Here is a 25664-nt window from a genome sequence, read left to right on the forward strand (position 1 = left end):
CACAATATCTTGTGCAGGGTAAAGCCATTTCTTCAGATATGCAAACACACACCCACGATCTTGTTTATTCTCCATTATGGTCATTAGTCCCTGCCAGTGGCATGGTGTGTTTGACAGTGTGATACTGCATACATGAATGTGAACATTGCTGTGGGAAGCAGGGAAAACAAATTAGATGAATAAATATGTGTTGCCATGGACACTTGGAATAAAGCTCCTACTGTATGAATCTTGGCAGGGTTGATGAGCAGAACATATTGAACAGACCTCGAAGTGTCCACACTCCATCCAGTGCTGTGCCTCGATATTATCATAAAAATATAATGTGTGTTTGACCAAATCAAAAAGGACAACTCTGGCTGTCACTGCTGTATTTTGATTTTTTTGACTTTTGCTTAGGTTGAAGAGCACAAAATCACAAAAAAGGCCAAACAACATGTTATTAATATACTATTTTTGCAAAGTCTTTTATATTAAAATGGTATTTTTAAACAAAGAACTGTTTTGAATGAGCATTTTTAACTACAAATCACTAAACAAACATTCTGTTAGTAGCAGTTCAATCTGATTCAGTTAAGTGTTAGCTCAGTATTTTGGGCCAATTTAGTGAATCATAGAGCTGTCTGATTTAATCCATGATTTAGACTAACTGATTTCTGAGTTTAACCAATTCGATAAAAAGTCACAAGTATGAGTCAGAAGTGTGAATTATTATATTATTTAAAACGGGTTTATATGGGTGGATTTTTACATTGGTCTGAACAAACACTGCAGACTGGATTATTGAAAATGCTCATTCATTCTCTGCCAGTAGGAGGTGCTTTTGGAATGTCAGAAATGTTTCCCCGGTAATGGCTGTAAACAAAGCAGTGCTCAGCTCAAAAATGATACTTTATCAGGTAAAATGAAGATGCCATTGAAACTTTTCTGAAGACAATCGGTTCCCTTCAGAGGTTCATTCATATAAAAACTTGAATTAATGAGAATGAGAAAAGTGTGAAAAAATATAGCCTATATTGACGAGAAAAATCTATAGATGAGTTACCAGCATAAGCCTACATTTCATTTTAGTCATTTTAACTTAGGGCTGTCAGTCAATTAAAATATTTGATTGCGTTTAATTGCATTATTGTCATGACTCATGAGTTAACTCTCAAATAATCGCAACTTAATCGCACATTTTTATCTGTTCTAAATGTACCTTAAATTAATATGGATGCTTTATGCAATATGTTTATTATTATTGAAACCATAGTTAACAGAGCATGAAGAGTAGACATGTTTCAAAGGTCAGATGTTTTTCAAAGAATTTGTTCATGTCTATCACACACATGAAAAAAAGAACATTCTCTTTCTTTGAACTGAGCAATTTACTTACACAAACCCATTTACATTTTCGCAGGACAGGGCAGCTCACTTCTTCTGAACAAGCAAAATGTACATTTATAATTTATGATTACATTTGTTTGCCTCTTTGTGCCACATACTGTATTTTGATGCAGCTAAATTCTCAATAAAATTTTCATTGGTATATTTTTCTGTTTCTGTTGTCAGACAACGGGATGAATATGAAATAGTGACTGAAACACGACCCATTAAGACTACATAACCAGCTCTCCCTTCCAAGATGTTAATCTGCACAAAAATCCTGATTTATTTATAAATTTATAATCGAGCTGTCGTCTGATAAAATCAAATAGGCTACACATAAGATAAAGACAATAGCTTTGGTTTCAGCTATACTTGCATGTAAAATTTGAGAATTTTACATCAGTGTTTTAACTGAAAGCACAGCTCCTTTCAGTTGCGCGATGAACAGAGCAGACGCAGAGAGAGAGGTGTGTGCGCTGGGAAAGAGAGACCTCGCGCTCGTGCGGCAGTCAGCTTCAGATGCATAATATTTTCATTTGCTACAAGCAGGATACACAAGAAGCACATTCAACTCGGACACGCAGACAGTTGTCGTGGTAATAATCACCATAAACAACAACCGTTCGCATGTCTGCGTTTAATGCACATCTCGTATATGAAAAGCATTTTAGGTGGCCCTTGGCTTTTGGGGGCCCTAAGTCCGCCCCTGTGTGTGGGTGTCACTCTGTATATTTGCTCACCTGTTCTTGTTGCTGGAAATCCAGTCTGAAATGAGAGAAACAGCCTGCCGGTGACAGTGTTTGTTTCCAAAACTGCAGGCCAGCATCATCACCTCTCTCTGCAACTCTCTGAGGAGGAAAGAAGGAAGTACATCAGCAGGAAGTTAAAGATGGAGGAAGGGGAAAATGAAAAATTAAATACTGTCTACTGAGGTCATTCCCATCTCTGAGGTGGAAAATGTCTGGCTTACACTTTACAATTCGGTGTCCTTACTTAGACTACATATAAGTTTATAACTGTAATATATTATTAAAGAAATATGAAATTCAAGACTCACTCGGTTTGATAAGCCGCCTGCATGAAGGAGCCTTCAGGAGAAGTGGCTGGCCAACCCAACTTGTGATACTTCGGTTCCACCTGTCTTAGAACATAGTCCTAACAAAACAAAACGAAACGAAATGAAACAAAAAGAAACAAAACAAAACAAAACAACAAAACACAGAAACAAAAACAAAACAGAAAGGGAAGCAAAGAAATGAAATGCCAAACAACAAGAAATACAACAAAATGCAAAGTAAAGCAAAACCAAACAAAAGTGCAAAACAAAAAACAGAAAAAGAGTCAGTATTGTTGCCATGCTGAAACCAGGATTTAAATTACAATAACATTACAGTTTTTGTTTAGCTTTTTTATTGCTTTGTGTACAGTACAAGTGTGTGTGTGTGTGCATGTGTTTTGACTCGCCATACGGTTGGGGGAAATGTCACAGTAGGTAATGTCATGGCTAATTTAGCATGACTGCTCTCCTTCATGCCCTCTTACTGAGACGAGTGAATGATCACAATTAGACCCTGCTATGCCGCAATTCAATTCTTAACACACACTTACACGCATAAAAACACATAAACACTTGTAGAGGACATTGTTTTCCATACTGTGGTGGACCTTCAGCTAATCAGGTGCTTTTGTCAAGCTGTTACTGTACAGCAATTGAGTGGCGTATTCTTATTTTGCCAACAAATTAATCTCAGTTTGAACAAGCCAAAATACACTGGCCAGCACACACACACACACACACACACACAGGGGTTTGGTATGGCAGGTTGAAACACCTGGTCACATGACTGAAGGCTCCTGACTAATCTGCTCCAGCTGTTTCCTGTCTTGCATTACATTTTAAGCATCTGCTCTGTCTCACAGTAAACACAGAAAATAGAGAGAAGATGCTATTAAATTCATCACACTCTCACTGCAGACAATAAAGCGGTCGTCCATTACAGAGGAGGGGCAGAAATGACTCATGCGCACCGAGGGATTGTGGGTAGGCGTTTGAGTGATATTCTGAATAACAGAGTGATAAATGAATATGAAAGCAGGTGAACAGGTAAGCCAGGGAAACAGAGAAAGTGTCTGCACTGTCACGTTAGGCTGTGTTTTTAGAATGGAATACTAGCACACTGAATGCTCATAGTGCTTTCTTTTCCATTAACTTCCGATAACATAGTGTATACCGTAGAAACAGTATGAGTAGAATGGTATTATGCTATTCTGAACATTGCCAAGGAAACACAAGCAATGGTGGAGATTTGACACTGTTTTAGTACGTCTGATTTTATAAAATGCTGCAGCAAACAGGCATTGTGTCTGGAAATATTTTGGACTGCTGTTTTGGATGATGATCAGAGGAAGTTTTGAGTTCGATCTGTCTGCCGGTGAGTCGAGTCATCTGAGACGTGCTGCTAGATATCAGCTGTGTCTTTCTTATTGCACTAGTCAAGGTTAAAATACAACAGACAGCAAACTGATCTGAGATCAGACTCACGCTGAACAGGCTGTGGTCTTCAGTGCGGTCCAGGAGTTTGTCCAGCTGGTAAAGAGCTCGACTAGCAGCATGCCACGGCAGAAACTCAGTCTCCTGAGACAAATATGAGATCATCTGCAGGGGGACGTTTTGGGGCAAATACCCCGCTCTAGAGAAAAGAAAGCAAGCATGAGGATAAGACACTAGCAGCTCATTTTTACGCATATTTCCCCTTTGGAAGACACATCGTTAACATTTGATTACAAACAGTTCATTTTGTTCATTATTATTCATTTAGAATAACTGCCAGGCATTGTGCCTTGCGTGGGGAGTCATAATGTGCTGTAAGAAACAAAAAAACAGCTTTTCCTGTACGGCTACAGTCGTGTTCAATTTGCATAAATCCATAAAACATAAGATCTCTTCTAAAAGCTTCAAATGTCTTCTCCCTTTTCCCCTCGCCCTTTTTAGAAGCACCTACAATCCTCCCACGAGGGCATAAAAACAGAGAGGTGGCCAATATCCTTAAACCAAAAACAAGAAAGACAAGACTTTCCACAAGTCTTTGAATATAAAGAACACTTGCTAGCAAGCACAGTGTCACTACTGCATTATACAACCGCTTAGAACACCATGGCAAGGCCAGCATTATCGCTAGCATTGTTTTCAAGTATATAATTTGTGTGTGCTGTGTTATTTTATGCTTATTAGAGTGTTTTGCTGTTAGCTTGTGAGTTGTGTCTAAGTGCACTTCACGTGAGCAGTGCTAATTTGTGTGCCGCAGTTGCGCTCCAACCCAGACTCTTACTGATGCAATCTTTAGGCAAAATAATAGTAGTTGTTTCTTGCGCATTTTGTGACACTTTCAAAGTGAAATTTCCAGTTAAATTAGCTTGAAAAGCAATAAGAGCTGGGTAACAAGTATTACTATTAACAAGTTGCTTATTAGCATGCCTGTTATTAACATATTGGCCGTTTATTAGTACTTATAAAGCACATATTCCGCATGATCATTATCTACAGCCCTAATTCTACCCAATACCAAAACATAACAACTACCCTATTAACTATTGATAAGCAGCAAATTAGGAGTTGATTGAGACAAAAGTTATAATTAATGGTTTGCGAAAATTTAACCTTGAAATAAAGTGTGATCAAAAGTTAATTTCAGCTGAAAACTGCAGTGAACTGTATGTATGGTGAACCTTGGTTGTCTATTTCAATTTCTCAATTTCATGCAGGGCACATAAGTGCTCAGAATCTGAGGTCAGGCGCAAAAGGAAGTGATCAGACTTGAAAACGGACTCATTAAATTCTGGAGGACAGATTCACCCAACACTCATTTAATTGGGACATTAATCACAGTTACTCACAGACACCCACTGTTACCCAAGGAGGTTTTTAACATTTGCAGGGAAACTGATTTGCATTCACATTAGCAGGAGACAATTGAGGATGTGAACTAAAAACGATTTCCACATCTCCATGAAAAAAAAATAGCAAATGTGTTTATAGCATCAAGCAAGGTGAATATAAACCATGTAACTAAGAAGAGTTTTATCTCAAGGCGTTTAAAGAGGTTTGAATCTAGAGCAATATTCTCATTCCTTTAAACAGCCTGTTATTAAATTAGAAAAAGATTTTCAAATTGCATTTAATATTTGAAGCTCAAGGATTAATGGTCCTTAAAGTTTTAATATGAAGTCAAATTTTCCTATTATACATGGTAATGGAAAAGTATTGCTCAATTGTATTTAAAAATATTCAGAAAATTAGAGCTCAGAAATGCTTTATTTGACTGACACAACCATTTATGTCAGTCTTACAGCTATATAGATGTTAAGAGTAATTGATCCAGGCTGTTTAATTATTTGCAGTTAATGCAAACCCAAAGCAAACAGCTCTTTTACACCTCAGGCATGTATTCATTTTCAATAATTCGACAGTCTTCAGTCAATAATTCTACGTTTACTGCGATTACCACATGTACGTGTGCTTATCTCCAAATATTTTCAGCATTTTTGTCTAAAGCATGTGTAAACCACTTGCGTATGGCATTGATTATGCATGTTGTTTAGAAACCAGTGGTTATAGAATATAAATCAAAACCACTGGGCCCAAACCAAACTGAATAAAGCATTAAACTGTGCTCTAATGAGCAATAATTGTATTAAAATAAACAATTAATCAGCCTATAATGATGCCAAGGCACTTGAAACACTGTCAGGAAATATTCAATGTATATTCTCTTGACTGATGTGCACACAAGACATGAAGGATGCAGTTTTCACACAAGAGCTTAATCACATCGCATGTGCATTAATTAGGTTGTGTTTCTCTTTAGTGTTTAAAGACACAGTAGCACATAAATCACTGCAATGGCTTCACCTCTCACAATAGATAGATAGGCCATTCAGTTCCTCCCTTTCATAAAACTCTCTTTTCTTCCTTGTATTTTTGAATTATTTAGCATTCTTATCGAAGGTCTGAGGGAAAATGTTCATTAAATATAAAAGCAACATTACCATAAAACTGTCATGAGGCGTTGGAAGTTTCCCTGCTGTTAGTGAGCACAGTAATGAATGAGCTGATCACTTTTGCGGTTCAGGAACGTGCCAGTACACACACACACAAGCTCTGAGAAACATGTGTTGCATTGCATGAAGGCCATTTATCACTAATAATAGCACTCCAGAAGAACAACAAGGTGAAAATAAGAGTGTGTGGCTCTTTAAAATTGCCTGACATCATTCATTTTCAATGAGGGCGAGTGATGTCTGGCAACATGAACATCAGCGACCATTGGAGAATTGAAAGAAACTCTAAAATTCAAATGGATTTTTAATTCATGAGTATATAAAGAGTAACATAACAGTCTCCTAAATAAATCATTGACTTTCTAAATTGGCCTGTAATTGTAGCTCATTTAGTCAAAGCTTTAGCAGTGCATTTCAGACAGGCCTATCAAAAAGCTCCATCACTGAGACTCAGAGTCAAATGAGATCTCACCATGCATAAAAAATATTGTGTCAAAGGGAAAGAATATGAAAAAGTTGAAAATATGCACCGCTCTTTAATTCGTTCTCGCTGTTGTGTGAGAAATGACAGAATTGTCGACAGGAGTTGTGATTTGTGTTTTACAAGTGCCACAAACAAACCTTCTGTCTCTATGGCAACGATCTGCTGATGATGCTAATATCCGGTTAGAAACAGATCAGCATTTCTATGGAAGTTCAGAACACAGTGTGTCAAGTCAAGTAGTAATAGTGATGGCAATAATGACAGCGAGCTGTTAACAGCAACTGTTAATTGCTTTAATTTTGTTTAGTAGAACTTAAGAACTTAAACTACAAACATAAACTGCTGTTAACACTATAATTTGCTGCAAAAATAAGTAAATAAATAAATGGATTGTGTTTTGATGCGACTGTGTTGTTCACAATATATTTAGCACACACACAAACTGAGACCCATGATCTTTGACATATGTACGGTGGCCGAGAGAGCTCAACGCGCTACAAATAGATAAAACACCAGCAAATAAAGAAAACAACTTCCTCAATTTTACACCACACATGCTCCAAATGCTCACAACACAACCAAACAAAGAAACGCACTGCAAATAAAATGTATTTGGTTGTGTTGTGAGCATTTGCAGTGTGTTTCTTTATTTGTTTGAGTTGTGAGCATTTGCACCACCTGCTGTCAAACTGATGAAGGTGTTTTCTTGATTTGCTGGTCCTTTTTCTATTTGCATGTGTTTTCTGAAGTTGCAGCGCGTTGAGTTCTCTCGGCCACCGTACATATGAGTCTAAAACACATTTTCTCCTAAATTAGCATGACCAGCTAATAAACATAAAATAAAATAATAAAAAGATTGAATTTTATTGCAGATAATGACAACCTTTTTTATTTTGTTACTATACTATGCTGCAATATATAGTAATGAAAATATTGACGCAGTGTTTTTTTTAACTCAATATTAAGTAGACTCAAGTACAGTAGATACAATGGACATCTACAAACGTACTAAAATATTAAATATAAAAAGTATAGTTACAAATGTACACTACATTATTACGTTATATCAGGGATCCTCAAATCTGGACCATTCCTGCAGAGTTTAGCTCTAACCCTAATCAAACACACCTGAGCATGCTAATCAGAGTTTGATCAGGGTTGGAGCTAAACTCTGCAGCAGATTGGACCTCCGGGGAAAGATTTGAGGAACCCTGTGTTATTGTCACAAATCCGGTCCATGGACTTCCATTCGCTCGCCACCAGAGGTCACTCCACCATATTGACTCTCTCATTGCACAGACTGTTTCACATTATCCCGGACTACATTTCCCAGCAGCCATTTCACTAATCACACACTCACCTGAGAGCTATTGCACACACACACACCATATAAACACATTCAGTTCCTGATCTAGTTGTTGAGTATTGTTCTGCGTTTAGCACTCTCCTAGTGATAGCTGCCTTACCGAGCCATTCTGTGCTTGTTTAGTTCCAGTATTGTCTAGTGTTTATCGCTCTCCTAGTGATCGCTACATTGCGGAGCACTTCCGTGTTTAGTTTATTTTGTTTATAGCCTCGTTTCCTGATTCCTGCCTGTGTATCTTGAATTAACCCTTTTCTTGCCGTTCGGACTCTGTTTATACCTCGTTTGGATTATTGCTCAGGTTTTTGGATTGCCACTCTTGTCAAGCCCTTTGGATATTATTCACCGATCGACCACCCACGCATGTCCTAGGAATACTCTTGTGTCTTGCCCTCAGCATAGCTGTTTATTGATGTTTAATCCTGCCTCTGTTTGATTTCTTAATAAAAGCCTGCACATGGATCCGTACGCCTCACGTCTCGTCGGCTCCGTAACAGTTATATTATATTATATTTAAAAAAGGTTAAAATATGACCCATTTTTGAACGTTTTTGTGAAATTACTCCAGAACATATTAATAAATGCTTTAAAGGTATTTTGGTCACACTTTATTTTAAGGCCCAATTCTCACTATTAACTGACTATTAATGACATTTGCCTTAATAAACTCTTATGTACTGCTTATTAATAGTTAATAAGGTAGATGTTAAGTTTGGGGTATAATTAAGGCATCTAAAACATGGTTATGCAATAAGCCATTAATATGTGTACTAATAAACAGCCAATATGCTTGTAAAATGCATGCTAGTTAATAGTGAGAATACCAGTATATTAATGAAAGATGCAAAAGCTTCGCATTTAACCCAATTATTATATCCATCAATTAATAATGCACTTGAAATATGATCTTTATTCTTAAACTAGGCTTCACTAACACAAGCTTTCTTCTCCTCAATTGATCCAGTAATTCATAATCACAATAAAGGCTGTATTGTGAGGTGGTATTGATCTGTGAGTGGCTCCCATGAGCATCAGGGGCATTTAATTATGTAGCATCACTCGAGGCAGCAACGCCAATTCAGTTTCCTCAGTCATATGAACACTCTTCATCACCCCTGTAATTTACAGAGAAACTAGACATTTTACACATTGTCATTAATGATGATGCTGTGTTTTTAATATGCAGGTTGGCATTTTCGCTTCTCAAGTACGTAAGAGGCAATAACCTCCTCCACAGATCTGAGCCCTGAGGTTGAACAAGACATCCTGTTAACATCCGCTCTTATTTATTAGGATTAGCTGTAAACAACAGCAGAGAGAAACAATATGTACAAACCTGACTGAAATCTAAACTACGGAACAAAAGGATTTGCCTTTAGTCCTGTTAAGTTTCAATTATCCAGCTCTTCAGTAAACGAGGCCGAGCCGAATAAACAGGCTAAATGAACATGACATACCACAATGCAAGGGAACAGGTTTCCATTCTCGGCCCAACGTGATGGCAATAAACACAAGTTTCCCTGCAGGCTTGTCGCCAGTTGACTGAATCGTCATGCTTAGGAAACATCTGTGGCCAAAAACACAATTCTCCACATGCCTGTTAAACCCCTGTCTAGCTCGACGTGAGCCACACAGCGCCTGCAGATGAGCCTGTCGTTTCAGTTTGATGAACAGCGGTGCTAATGCTAGGAGAGCATCTGGCAGCTTCCTCAGTTAGATTGGTGGAAGAATAAAAATGAATGAATTTCACAATCTGTACAAAGCAGCACCTGAATACACAACATTCAATGTTTAAGAAAGTCCATCAGTGATACTAAAAACACTGTTTTGGCTGCCGACTGATTCTAGCTGCCAGCGATCGAAATTTCCTTCATTAAGCAGAATGAGTAAAATTTTTTTTTTTATTAAACAGAGAGGATCTTAGGGAGAGCAGTCGTTCCTGAAGGGACTAATGGCAGCTTGGAAGCCTGTGGCACTATAAACTCTCAGAGGACGCTCTAGCTCTCTCTACCTTTATCGTTCTGTCTCTCCCTCCTCTTGCATTAATGGACGTTCATGAGTTTCCAGCAACTGATGAAGCTCTGAAGGATTGATACAATGAGGCAGCAGTGGAAAGGCGGGAACACAGAGGTTTTCCCTCGCTTTCTTATTATCCGCTATCGCAATAACTGCTCAATAGTCTCAGCACAGGTCTAATCTTGATGAGCTAAAGGGGTTTTCTTCAGTAATGCCTTCAGACTAAAGGAGAAAAGAGAATTATAGTACAAGAACTGCATCTGTCAGTAATGAACGTCTTACTGAAGGTGACTGGATCAGGCTTTTCTTTGCTATTGTGATGGGCGGTTTTTCAACATGCTTTCTGTGTAACCTTTGAGATTTAGGTCTTTCCAAATGCCTAGCTCTAAACGTCTAACTTTACAATAAAAAAAAAAAAATAAAAAAAAGAAGAATTTATTGTTATTGGTGCCAAATGGCTAACATTTCTGACTGAGTACTTAGATTTAGCTGCTGGTGTAATTACACAAAACTTAATGCATCATGCAAAGATCAATATCATATCATATTTTGCTTACTACTGATGTATTCCTACAGCTGGTGAATATGACATGATCATGTTAAATGAGATTCATCTGGCATTAGCAAATATATGAACATTGTCTGGTGATGCTATTTTAATCAGCTTGGAGAGTTGCAACACTTTGATTTTGATACAGATTTGTTAATCATGATGTAACGTTTTGAAATCCCAGGATTGATTTGCACTGTTCTCTGCTGTAACTTTCACTCATTGCAAGCCCCTTTTTTGTTGACTGATGAAAAATCTTCCAGTATAATTAAAAGCTTTTTAGGTTTAGGTTTTTTCAGGTTTTAGAAATTGATTCATCTATTGAGTGTAATTCAGAAATAAAGGCTATTATTATAAAAAACAAAAACAAATTAAATGCTCCTTTTTATTTAAAAATAAACATATTTAATTGCAAATGAAAGTAGATATAATGACATGTGTAACACCAAACCAGCCAGAGTACTGACTGCTTGTCACTCCCTCTGCTTCCTCTACTGCCACTTCCTGTTTGTTGCTTTATAAGCCAGAGACTGAGCACATGTCAAACTGCGAAGTATTGCCAGTTTGCCTGCCTTACCAAGCGTTTACCATTGTCTTTCTGTGTATAACCCTGCCTGTTGACCTCGACTCTGATTTCCTGGATTTGCCCCTCTGCCTTGTTTGCTCGTTTGGACTGATGTTTGTGTACGAACTCTTTGCCTGCCTACTGATTTCCGCCTTCTGGATTGCCCCTGTGTGTATCAACGGACTCAACTGTGATACTGGTATAGACCTCTTACCTGACTTCACATTTCTGTTTGTTGAAACCCCTTTCAATAAACTTCTGCGAATGGATTCTAACTCTGCCTCAGCGCCATCATTACAAAATGTTAATAACAATAATTACTATGGAATAACTAAATTAATTTGTGCAATTATGTGTGGATTTACTCTTAATTTTGACCATAGTGAAGTTCTTAGAGATTAAATGTCTCAACAGGCTTTTATACTCCAAGAGTTTTCCCTCACTGATAGGTGAATGAGCCTCTGAAATAATGTGAGAGCTACAGTGACAATAAAAAGCAGCACACAAATAAAGCTGAATTAGACTGAATAGTCCAGCGGGTCTCTGTGGGGGTGTGAAGGACGTTAAATGGATCTGTAGAGCAGATTTCAGGCTCTGAATGACTCTGCGTGTAACAAACTGAACCCACCTCGCCAGGTTGAAGACGTCATCAATCAGACCGGCCCTGTTGCCCACAGAGATGATCTGCCAGGACAAGAAAAAGAAGCAGAGACATTTATAATGCAGCAGGAACCATGCAGGAGAGAAGGGAGTGATGAGGATAATGAGGAAAAGGAAGGATTGTGACAGAAAATTGAAAGAAAACTCAAAGGAAATATACTCAAAAAGGAAACATGATGGACTGACAGAGGTGGAAGATAGTCTACCGTTGGGTTGGTCTTCAGCTGTTGAATAAGAAGTATCCAGTTCTGAAGGTCGTAGTTCACTCTGAAGTAGCCTGTTTGATTGATGTTGCCCAGCAACCACGTCTCACCGTCCATGTGACCCACTCTGTGCGTCTCTATAAATACACAAGTAAAAAAAAGAGCATGAAAAAAACATTTAATGACACTTCTGATAGCTCAGTGTAGCTCGACTCATACTCATATGAGCAGATACACACGTCGCCAAATGACATCTAGATGTTCAGAAAGTAAAGAAACAAAATGTATTTCTAATGAAATATTACAGAAAATTAACAAGCTTCTCACTGTGGTTCATACGGACTGATATATTCTGCCTGACAGTGCACTCACAAAGCTTCTTATTCATATCAGTGTTTAAAAATTCTAGTGCATTTATCATCTTTGGAATGAACTCATAAAAGCAGTCCTGCATGAAAATATACAGACAATGCATTCAGCATTTCATAATGCACAACATCTGTAATCTAATGTGTTTGCCACGTTCTCATCTTGTAATATTCCAGCCAGACCTTGTGCTTTTTTGTGGATAACAAATGCACTGGTTAAGTGCTTTCGAGCGCTTGTGGACTCAATGTGTTTGAAGTGTATCGTGATCCAGGGAGCATCCAAGCGTCAGCGACCAGATTGCAAGAGTCAGGCGGTGAGTTAATGTATATAAATGGGGTCTCTATGTTACAGTCTCTGTTTCTCTGTCTGAGCTGCTGTGGATCTGCATTGTAGCCTTGATGAGGGCTGTTTCTCAGGGAAGGTGAGCTGAAAATGGAGGCTGTTAAATGGTCTCACAATCAGAGGAACTCTGAGCTCTGAGTCCCACGGATCACTCGCAGACCAAATTCAATTCCAGCTCTTGGAATTTGACTCACTGTGGCTCCAACCCGAAGAAAATCCACCTCGTTCTCCCAATGGAGGGGAACAGAATTGAATTTAATGATGGTGGATGTGGAGCTGCTGCATGAATGTGTGACTCAGAGATGAATAGTATTTTGAATGTGTTGTAAAAGGACATTTACATAAAAGCACACTTGAGTGTTGAATTAGTCATATTTAATGAGAAAATTCAATTAAATTTGTACTTTTATCTGTATTTTTATGTGTCGCTGGTTGATATGACAGCAGTTGTTCACTTCATAGGTCAAGAACATGACAATCAATTACCTGTTCAGATCTAAAAATGTACTTAAAGGGATAGTTCACCCAAAAAATGAAAATTTTATGTTTATCTGCTTACCCCCAGGGCATCCAAGATGTAGGTGACTTTGTTTCTTCAGTAGAACACAAACAAAGATTTTTAACTCAAACTGTTGTCGTCTGTCAATCATATAATGGCAGTCAATGGGACTCACGGCTTTGAGAGACAAAAAAACATCTACAGAAAAAAACAAATTAAACCCTGTGGCTTGTGACAATACATTGAGGTCTTAAGACAAAAAGATCAGTCTCTGTAAGAAACTGAACAGTATTTATATAATTTTTTACCTCTGATTCCCCCCAATGTCCAACTATCCTGAGTGCGTTCACAGCAGCCGGCGTTTTGTGTCTTAAGACCTCTAAGTATCGTCACAAGCCGCAGGATTTAATTTGGTTCTGTCTGTGTATGTTTTTTTTTTTGTCTCTCAAAGCCATGGGTCCAAGCAGATAAACATAAAATTTTCATTTTTGGGTGAACTATTCCTTTAAGACAATTCAATTCATAAATACAATGACTTAATTTTTTTTTTTTTTTAGGGATGTTAAAAATGCCAGGGTATGCTGACAACATAATGGAAGAAAAGCCTTATTAAAAGAATGTAATTTGGCATAATCTTTTATTTTTCTCTCTAATCATTTATCTTGTTTACTACTACTACTACTACGAATATTAATATTAATATAATAATAATAATAATATGATATTGTTGTTTTTTGTTATTACTATTATTTATTGTTTGTTTGTTTTTGTCTGGTAAATCAGAGCCATAAGTCAAAATCAGGAAATTATATCATGGGGATTCTCATGATTGTTTGTTAGCGTCATTAATTCACTTCAATATTGTGATCATTTTACTCTCTTATGACAAAGCAAATTTAGTTAATGACTGACAATTTAATATGCAGTGTGACTTGCATGGTGGGATAAATGAATAATTCGTGACATTTGTAAAAAACTACTTTTTACCTTGAAAAATATACTTTTAAACATTTTGGAAAACAAAAAAAAAGATTGCATTCAATGTGTTATTACTTTTTATCTGGTGGTTACAATGAAAACACATTTAGCATAATTAATACCTGTTTTATTGGAGACCCAGATGATGGTCTCTGTTGATATGTGACTGGAGTTTCCCACTGCGAGTGTCAGTGGTATTTGCCACTGGAAGCTGAAATGAGACAAAAAGAGACATAACAACTTCTATTTGATCTCAGGGTTTAAATGTCACTGCCGCAGATACGTACTGTACGACGCACATAATCTCACACATATGGACTCCCACGACTTAATGGGATTGTGGGATATATTTGTACGATTTCCTCTCTGTCTTGGCACCAGCAGGCAAAGTGACAAAATCAGAAATATCAGGTGATAGTGAAGCTGCAAAAAAATCCCAGCAGTGTCAAAACTCAAATAAATCAGCTTTCATTCTTTCCCAGAGTGCTTTGCTATCTCTCAATCACACACACACACACACACACACACAGCTGTGTATCTCTCGTCACCCTATCGCTGTCATGTTCTGTGTCGCCACCTCATTTTGACGCCGATTCATCTGTGAGTGTGTGCTTTCATGTGTTAGTGTGTATATGAACATCCCTAGGTATGAGTGCACATCCAGTAAAAGCCTGTCTGACAGCTGCCACAATGGATGGCCGCCCCTCTTTCAGCTGTCAAAATGGCTGACACACAGGTGGATGTGGTCTGCTGTCTGCCAGCGTAAATTACCCCAGACGACAAGAGCACAGCAGAGCCGACCAACAGCAATAAATACTCTAACATTAACAGATCTAATGCAAGGCTGAATCATTTAGACAAGCTCCAAACAACATATTGTAACTTTAATTTAACTATTTTCATCCTTCCTTAACAAAACCATTTCACTGACTGAGTTTTTATAGGTAGGGAACAACAGGGATAAAGGCGCACCAGGGAAAGAATATGTACATATATGAACACATAACAGTGTATTCATTGAATAAAAGTAAATTTGTACTATTTTATGCATCAAAATAAACATAATATGTTACCAACTTTGTTGAAGTGATTTTAATAAACAAGTATTAACTTTGATATTATGCTAAACATATGACTTTAGTTGAAGTATTTGTATTAGTAATACTGGGGGCCTTTCGTCCCATGCTGGTGAGCCTTTTACCCCAAACAAAACAAACTACTTTATGATTTCTTTTCCCATGAAATGTATCGTTAAATAAAAAGCTGAAATCAATCACTATGGCAGCAGTAAATAACACATTTCCCTTAAGGTGTGCCATTAGCCCCATTTTACTTTATTCAGTGCCTGATAAGAAATGATAGAATAACACATAATGGTGTTTTCATTCTTAATCATGAAAATATGTTAATGGATGTCTTTAATGAAAGCTAAAATGTTTAAAACAATACATCTTTTTTATGTTTTCAGTTTGCATTTGTTTAGTAATAACATTTTAGCTTAATCTCTTGGCTTACCACTAAATGTCTTCGGTTAGCAACCTTGCTTACTTACTGCTAACTGCTTAAGAAAGCTTTGTTCATTAGCTAAATAAACAAGCATTGTGATAAGCAATGTTTTATCTTGACGCAAAATGCTTAAACATACTCTGAACACCTTAGCAAACACATAGCAGCACCCTGTCAACCATCATTGTAGCAGTGAACTTTACACAGGCACGCACCACATTTTCTTCATAAAATGTCAAACTTTAGTCATCTAATGTAGCCTGGATTATTTGGTGACATCAGTTTCGGCTGTGGGGAATGGGTTGGATCATTAGGGATTTGTGTTTGTTGGAAAGCTGACAGGAATGGACAAAATCCTTTCAGGCTGCTGGTGACTCACCTCAAATCATTCATAAGATGATTTGCATTATTTAATATGTCTTAATTATGTCTGAATAAGCTGAAATGAGGATTCTGTGTAAAGTGACTGAAACAAGATAATAAAACAATGATGGCAACGTTTAATTTCAGCAGAAACAGCTAAACAGCAGACACTGGAGATACTGGAATGAAAGTTCACAGTATATCACAGAGGAAACTATAGCACATTCAGGAAGACATTATGCATAAGATGAAGCAATATGATCCTGCTGGGAAACAGTATTTAAACGCATATGTGTGTAAGGGCACTATAGAGACAGATTCTGTGCTAGACGAGCGCTGATAACAATACTTATGAATTCCAGTGATAATAGAAGCATCTGTGTATGTTCAGAAGAAACCACACACTGATACATTTACATAAAACTCTGTTCATCAGCGGGATTGAACAAGAGAAGATAGCAAAAGAAAATTAAAGTTCTCCACAGGCTGGTAATTTAGTGGCTAATGTTTATGTTCATTTATGGAAGCGTCTGTTATTATCATCGTTATTTACATCCCTCAGGAACTTTGTGTTATAGCCCAGAGCTTTAGCTAAAGCACAAATCAAGATTTCAGTCTCTGCAGCAGATGGGTACAGTCATCTTATTATGTTTATGGAAAGAAGCAATGTTTGTTAGCTGAGGGTCAGTTGCTCTTAATGGACAAGAATGTATTAATAAAAGTAAAAAAAAATATATATAAATATTAGTACTGTCAAACGATTAATCGCTTGAAGTTTTAGTTTACACAATAAATGTATGTTTTCTGTATACATTTATTTTGTATATATAAAGATATACACATTCAGTATATATTTTGAAAATATTTACATGTATTTACATGTTTATATTTATATTCATATAATTTATATTATATAAAAATATATTTAAATATATAAATAAAAATATTTTCTTATATATACATGCATGTGTTTGTATTTATATATACATAATAAATATACACAGTACACACACATATGTTATGTACACAAAAACGTTTGACAGCACTAATAAATATACATATTTGCTATTCCTAAGCCTTTAACATTTTATCACCACTGCAAAAGAGTAACAGCTGCATTTTGTCTACATTTAAAATTCACTGTGATTAGCAGCATCCTCTCTCTCTTTTCTCATTTTTTGTGAGGTCTCAGTCTCAGTGTCTCTCTGTGCGGGTGTGATAATATCTCAGGCTCTCTTTAGGGATGGCTGGCTTTTGCAGTCTATAATGAGTCACTGGGGGCTTTTGTGGCTCAACACGTGCAATAGATCCTCACAAAACTTTTATCCAACACCAGCTGCACAGAAGAGAGGAAAAAACACAAGTGTCTTCATTTGAAACCCTCCATGGATTCACACATGCTGGAGTTTGTTTTGAACTTGAGCTGTTGTATTTATTTACAGTATGTTCTATAGACTTGCTTTAGACTTTCAGTCAATTATCCAGCAATGGTCTGAAACCACTGAGACCACGAAGAACTGGACAAAAGAAGATGAAGATATTCTGCTGGATGGGTTAGAGAAGAAAGACTGGGATTTGTTAGATATTGAGGAAATCTACTGACCTTGCAGAGATCAAGATGCAGCTAAACAAAGAGGTAGTGGTGGATTACTGGACCACCAGGGATTCATTCAGTTGAAAAATTCAGGGATTCATTCAGTGGTTGGAGGTGGTTATTAAGGTGCTTATTAAAGTGATCCAATCACAAGTGATCAGACTTAAATCTAGGTATAAATGGGATCTAATTTCATCACATATTGCATTTGTAGCAAAAGCACTAACAAACCCTGCAAACATGTCCTTGTGGGGCCCATGCTGGCTTTTTGCGGGCACAGTGGGCTAGGGCCAGCCCACACCAAACCTAAACAGGCCCAGTGCAGGCTTGCCCAGGCGAGGCCCACAGCTTTGGGCTCACTGCAGTCTCTCTGTGAGAAGGATTTCTTCCTTACCAATAGGGGTGCTAGGGTGTTTTAGGTTTCCTTAAGTAAAGCCATGTGGTAGAGGGAGTTAGCAATAACAAGCAGCAATAGCCACATGGCTCACCTGCTGAACACATTGGCTGCATCCGAAACCACCTACTCAATGAGTAGGTACTTAATTTCAATAAGCACTTACTTAATGAGCGTTAAAAGAGTACGTACTCTACAGCCAAATCTTGCTGGGTATGAATGCGATTCGCCATGTTGACGTTATCATGTGATTTATGACATTATAACAAGCGCAACAACTTAAAAGATATGAGCGACACGTTTAATTAATCTATCTGTAAATATTTTGATGTTTAAATACTATAAATATTTAAATAATTTGCTCATTTTTGGTCTTGTAGAAGAAACAGCTGCCCTTTTGATTGTATTATAACCAATACATTTTGGGTTAAGTTTTTTTATATATATAATTTTAACTCTAGTAATAACATCCACAGTTTAATCCTTAAAGATTTAGTTTTTATTAGAGCGACAGGTGCACAAACACCTCATAGCATCAATAAATCCACAACACAGTTTTCCTCCATGTTTGCAATATCTGCACAAAGGAGACACTGATCAGCTGCTCAAAGATCTCACCTTTGGAGAAGACTGTTGATTTTACACTCGAAAAATGTAAGTATTACTACTTAGAAATTAAGTTTACCTCAGAATGCGTTGCTAGCCCACACCAAAAATTAGGAACAATAATAAAAATAAATGTTGACCAATAATGAATTATATTTTTAGATTTATATTTTTCTCATCCAGCAGGACAAGAAGAGACCTCAGCAACATCCAGCCCAGATGAGGCAGTAAGGTCGGGTGCAGCGATGGAGCATCTCATCCATGACACTGGATCACTTCCAGGAAGCTGCTGTGGACTTCTCCATCCACACAGCAGTGTGCAGACATGTCAGCTCCTGCACAGATGCACAAACACAATACAAAAGCAGTCATTTTAACAGCACGGTGTCATTTGATTTCTGTATTAGAAGTAACAAACTGATTTTGTACTTTTTCTTACTTTATATTTTGGTTTTAAGTTTTACTTTTTTTTTTCACAAATGCCGCTGTCACATGTTCCACCACAAAAGCTCTGCATCAAATGCAAGAATCAGAAAAGTGCTGTAATAGCTCTGTTTGAAATGACAATGATTAAAATAAACTACAATTTAAGATTTAAAAGATGTTTAATTCATTTCATTAGTATACTCACTGAGAGGCTTTGATGGCAGCATTCCTTCATCAGTCACTCTTCACCGGATAAACACGTATCTCGACTGTCCCTGTAACATCCAGACAAGATTCAGTCAACTCTGTTATTTATATGCTCAATACTATATATATTTACATGTTGAGGTAGCTGCTCCTGTTTTAACTCGCTTTTTATCCAACACAAATGTTCCTCAATTTATCCACAATACTAATGAACTAATGAAATAGATCACTTATATTTAGTTACTCCATGTAGAATTGTTTATTTACATTACTTACATTCATCTAAAGCAGTGAGGACAACAGTGAATTCTACATAACAGCTCACACACATCTCTCACTCAGATGTGTGTCCATGTTGTGATGTGCTCATCTTTAATTCTTTTAGAAAATCTTCCAGTCTTATATTAAATAAACATTTAGTACTCGTCTTTAAGATGTATGGTTTATGTATATGCACTTTGGAGACGTGTGTGTTTGCTGGAGCGCCCCTGTTCGCAATAAGCTACATAATAAAACGTGTTTTTACAGCAAAATCATAAATATACTGTAACGTTACTGTCTAGCGTTTTTACACCTTATGCAAATCAACATGTTTACTATACAGTAGCTCAACAAATGCGATTTTAACACATGTAATCGTGTTTTTGATTGATAATACTCACATTTGTAAACAGCCTCGTCGCTGTTCTCCATCACGTTCGATGACGGCGTATTGATCTCCCGTGGCCTCCTGGGATTGAAAAGTGTCCATCGGATGAACACTCAAGAATCTGGGCTGAAGCAGTAGGACATCCGGGAACTTCTCGACTACTCTATTATGAATACTGAGGTTTCAGACATACTTATTCGCTCGCCTACTGCTTTTCTCCTACTATATATTAGGTAAGTAGGCATATTCGGATGCACTTTAAGTAGACGCACGCCCAAATCTCGTAAGAATTAGTATGTCCCCCAGGTAATTCTCGCCTACTCTATTATGAATACTAAGGATTCGGACATACTTATTCGCTTGACTACTGCTTTTCGCCTACTATAGTAGAGAAGTAGGTGATTTCGGACGCCGTGTCCTGTTTGGGAAATGTGTCATTTCAACCCCAGTCTAAAGGAGTTTTTTTTTTTCTATTTAAATCCATATTCAAACTAGGCCACGATGTGGTAACCTCATCAATAAAGAATCCTTATAAAATGCATAAAAATACTTAATCTTAAACACTTAGCATCAATCCAAACATAGGCCATACATACATGTAACATATCTCTGCAAAAACATCAGCAATGTACACTTTGAAAGTTCTTTTCGACGTGAGACCAGTCTGGACTATTTTTGACTGTTCCTGGTTAGGAAGAGTCTGGTGTTTAAGAGCTGTGGCGTGTTTTCATTACAAGAGGTTGGATTATTCATTTCCTATCAGCCAACTTCAGCTATGGACAGTGTGTGGACATTGATGTACTACAGATAAGACTTTTGCACACATCAACTTTCACATGACGAAATCCTACAATTGTACATTGCATTGTTTGCTTTCTTCTTCTTTTTTTGTACTTTTGTGTATTTACATTTTTGGCTCTATGTAGCTGTATTAACCTGAATTGAATATTTTCTATTTTGTATTTAATAAATCCATTGATTTGAAATCCCTTTCACTGCTGTACATTTTTGACAATATAGACATTTGTTATGTGGTGACTGCATCCATTTCAGATGTATAATAACTTTTCCCAAAGGCTTCATATACACCTGAGCCAACTAATTAGGATCTGAAGGAGCCCTTGATAATTACAGACAGGTGTGTTTAATCAGATTTGGAACTGAACCCTGTAAGAAGGTAGAGCTCCAGGACCAGGATAGGCTAATGCTGCCTTCACGTGCTATCGGAATTATCGGAAATAGGAGTTTCCTAATCGGAAATTAGATGTGAACGGCCTCTCAAGTCGTATTTACTACTGGGTAATTCGGAAATAATTTTGATACCCGAGTTTCTGAGTTGGGTGGGTCATAAACTTTAAACATGGTGGAGGAGAGAACCATTGCTGCTGTCACTGCTGTTCTCACAACAACTACATCCCTTTGTCTTGTTGCTAAAGTAGTGCATTTATAGGCTAGATATGAAATATCATTCGAAGCATATTGTATGTTTTACAAGAAGTGAAATAATCATGTATTTGACCGAAATTCCAGAAAAGGCTTGTTTGCAGGGATGTCTTGAAGCAATCTGAAATCTGTTTTTTTTTTCCTTGTTGTTTTTCAATGTAGGTTACACTAAAGAAAATGTATCATTCATTACTTTAAACGTTGCTCTTGTCTGTTTATCCATACTATGACAGACACTCTACATCTCCAGTCTTTCTACTTTATTCATGTGCCCAGTGGTGTTCAAATTGATGCATGTTCACAGTTAATGTTTCATTGCGTTTCAGATGTGTATGTGTGTTTTGCACTGTTAACTGTCTAGATATATTCCAGTGATGTCACATAAATGCATTACTGCACTGCATAATGTTTCCAACTCTAAATTATTTAACCATACTGTGAGTGTATATAGTGATGTCACATAAATGCATTACTGCACTGCATAATGTTTCCAACTCTAAATTATTTAACCATACTGTGAGTGTATATAGTACTGTATATCTGTTTTGTGTGTTCAGTATTATTGCAGTGATATCAAATTGCTTCTCAAGGATCACTGAATCATCTAACTTGAGCAAGAAATTTTTCTTCACTTTAACACTAGTATGTGACAGTTTTATTGCCAGAATCTTAATGATATTCTTTCATTGTGGGTATCTGATCATCAACATGTGACCTTAAACCTCCAGTCACAAATTAGTTTGACAAAGTTATACACCAGCCTCAAGCAGACCTGCACATACCTGCAAAATAAGACTCTATAAGGCTCAGATCCACCTGTAAAATAATTCACAGGAGTAACTGCACATCCCTATTACAGTCAAGCAGCCTGCAATGTGAAAATTTATTTGTGCCTTCAAGCGCTAATAAGTTGTTTATATTCTCTATAACATCACCTCAGCATAAAATCTGTGCTGTGAAGATCCAAATACTCAGGTAACATATGAGTGCAAAGGTGTTAATGAAGGAACGGTTCAACTTCAGAATTTTTACACTGGTGAATGTAAGCACAGGATCTGAAAACTCTCTTAGGTGTGCCAAATGGTCCTTTGATGATTTCAGGTGAGGTGTGTTGAAGTATATCTAAACGTCACCCTTTTAGACATAAACTTATATCAACTTTCTACCTTCTAACTTAATACTGAGGTTTTATAAACAAGAGCTGATTAACGATCTGCTTGGCTGTAGCAGTGAGCTTTGTGACAATTTCAAACAAATGTTTAGCATTAAATACAAATGACTAAAGATCTACAACACCCTTTGTAGTAAAATGTTTAACATATAATGTATTTTTAGAATGCTAGCATGCATTGGTTTTTGGGGGGGGCATATCCCTGCCAGATTCATAGTGACCCGATCCGTCCCCTGTCCCCCGTCTCTAGTAAAGGCAGCATCGGTAAACAGAGGATTAATCAGGGTTTCCACTAGTTGCGGCCCGGCCCGCCACTCCTTAAATGTGCCTTTTGACCGCAGTGTCTGACCGAGTCCCAAAACACACTTGTAGCCAATCAGCAGTAAGGGGGCGTGTCTTATACTGATAGCGAGAAGAGAGTGCTCAATTTGTGTTCACATGACAGATATTAGCAGATTGACTATAGACAGAGTGAGATGGCAGATAAAAAAGAGAAAAATATCAGAGAAACAAAACATTAAAAAGAAGGGTTACGATCAGGCAAGAGGTCGGACCCACGTAAATATTGGAGCAGCTTTCCAGTGGTGGAGAGAAACTCAAGGAGTGGGAAGGGCTCGAATCGAACGCAGAGGTTGCGTGGTTTCTTCTTAATAGGTGAATAATGTTGATTTTGCTTTGTTTCACACAACTTATCCGTGTTGGCTTTTGCTTGAATATGCTTGTGTGTCATCTTCACTTGTTTCCGCGATCGTCGTTGCCATGGTTGTGTGTGTGCATGTGGGGCAGAGATTGCAAAATAGGGGCGAGGTCCTGTTGGGGTATTGGCATGTTTGTTTTGGTGCTTTCAAATATCAACATCGTTTGGCAAAAATCACTTAGTGCACCTTTAATTATTGCTGCCACTGCTTCAGAATTGGGTTGGGGCAGACACAGGCTAATGCACAATAATCTACCGGTCACCATTACTTTGTACCCACGTTCTCACTACACGCTGTTCTGTTGTCAATAAACACATGACGATGGTGCTGCCACCAACGTTTACGTTTTCTGTGTGTGTATGTGCTATGACTCCTGACACTGGGATCCTATGAGGAGCTGGTAGTTGCCTCAATTGTGCCTGTAGCGGTACCCATAGCGATCGTATACTATCGTCTATGACAGAGCTGGTGATTTTTTGGGCTGAAAAAATTTGACTGCTGACAGCTTGGTCCCCCTCCCCAGTTAAAAAAATCCCATCTGCGCCCCTGATAGTTTTAAACACTTTACTCATTCATATTAATTCAAGCAATGATGCGATGCAGGTGTTTTTATATATATCTATGAAAGGAACCGAGTGTCTTCCAAATTTTTTGATTGCATTTCAACTTTATCTGATAAAGTACTGTTCATGAGCACAGCACTGCTTTGTTTAAAGCCATTTATGTGGAAATTGTTATATGTTTGACGTTCCAAAAGCCCCTCCTACAGGCAGAGAATCAAATTGGATTTTCAATAAGCCTGTCTGCTGTTTTCCCCCATCCACCCATATAACTCTGTTTTAAATTATATATATATATATATATATATATATATATATATATATATATATATATATATATATATATATATATATATATATTGTGAACACCTGTAACGCAACTGTTATAAAATCATGTTGTTTCAGTCATTTTACAGTTTAATATATTACTATAGACACTGCCCTACCCTGCTCATATGCCATTAATTTTTTATTTTTAAATAAATTTTTGCAGGTCTTAAAAAGTCTTAAATAAGATTTTATTAACCTGCAGACAGATGTAGCTTTGCACACTGCCAGCATGTAGAATAATTTTGATCAGCATTATAGTGTTCATAACAGAGGGTTCTTTCAACTTATAGTTTACAGTTTGTCAATTGATATAAGATATTTTAGGCTTTGCATGCACACGTGCCTCCCTCAAAAGCCTTAAAACCACAGAGTACCCCCACATAACAAATCCCAATTTAACCCCTGAGTACAGCTGAAATTGTATTTAACCCAAAAAGATTTCTTTCATGCACATTTATAAGAGGACTTGAAATAGCATAGCCTAAGTGTGTGGCTCTTTGCTAGCTGGATTATGAAGCTGCTTTAAAAGAATATCAAAGTGCAGCAAAAAGCCAGCATGTGTTTTGAGTAAAACGGTGTGAAATAAATGTCCTTTTCTGTGGTTTTCTGTGTAGTTTGGACCTCGGATCGGACTGTGAACCCTCTATGAACTGTAATGAGACGGCAGTGGACATGAAACACACTGAAGGAGTGTGAAATACATTCAAACTAACCTTTTGTTGCTGCCAATGTTTCTGTCAGCACATTTTACTAGGCTGGCTTAAAGCCTCAAGTGAGGTGTTACGCTGCATTTACAAAGGTGCCAAATCCCCCTGCATTCTGGCAGGTTGTCTGGTACTCAGCTGAAAACCCGCCTGAGGGGCAAAGCAGGAAAGGGATGCCCCCTACTCACAACACGGCTTTGCTATTGATTCTTGGAGCAGTTCTGCTTCTGAATGCCTCTGCAGAAGACCGTTACACTCAGAAAACACGTTTATGTAGGAGGAGACGTTCAAAGGAAGGTGGCTGTGTCTGCTCTGAACAAATGAAATCCGGAAAGAGGCGAACATACAGATTTCTACCTTTTATGTTTCATATTTATGACACCAAAATTGCTTGATGTGGAGAGTTAGCCTACCCGCGTAAAAGCAAGGAGCCTTTGATTATCTGCAGATGATTAATCAGATATGATGTCATGATCACAGAAATTATGCTTTAGTCTAACTAGTGTTAGTATTCTCTCCTATTTCTAAGTAGTAGATTGCATTTTAACCCCCTTT

The 25664-nt window shown here is 37.4% G+C and overlaps 1 protein-coding gene across 1 annotated transcript in view; it reads right to left on the reverse strand.

Moving 5' to 3' along the window:
- The window catches only part of LOC306858358 (thyrotropin-releasing hormone-degrading ectoenzyme-like), a 120485-nt gene that overhangs the window by 10056 nt on the left and 84765 nt on the right, over positions 1 to 25664 (reverse strand). The window contains exons 10-15 of the mRNA XM_079398864.1: positions 14581 to 14669; positions 12274 to 12407; positions 12036 to 12091; positions 3914 to 4061; positions 2429 to 2526; positions 2112 to 2219 (exon numbers count right to left, since the gene is read on the reverse strand). Coding sequence (XP_079254990.1) covers positions 2112 to 2219; positions 2429 to 2526; positions 3914 to 4061; positions 12036 to 12091; positions 12274 to 12407; positions 14581 to 14669 — 633 coding nt within the window. The remainder of the gene's footprint in view (positions 1 to 2111; positions 2220 to 2428; positions 2527 to 3913; positions 4062 to 12035; positions 12092 to 12273; positions 12408 to 14580; positions 14670 to 25664) is intronic.

Source organism: Barbus barbus (genome assembly GCF_936440315.1).
Source record: "Barbus barbus genome assembly, chromosome: 39".
NCBI lineage: Eukaryota > Metazoa > Chordata > Actinopteri > Cypriniformes > Cyprinidae > Barbus > Barbus barbus.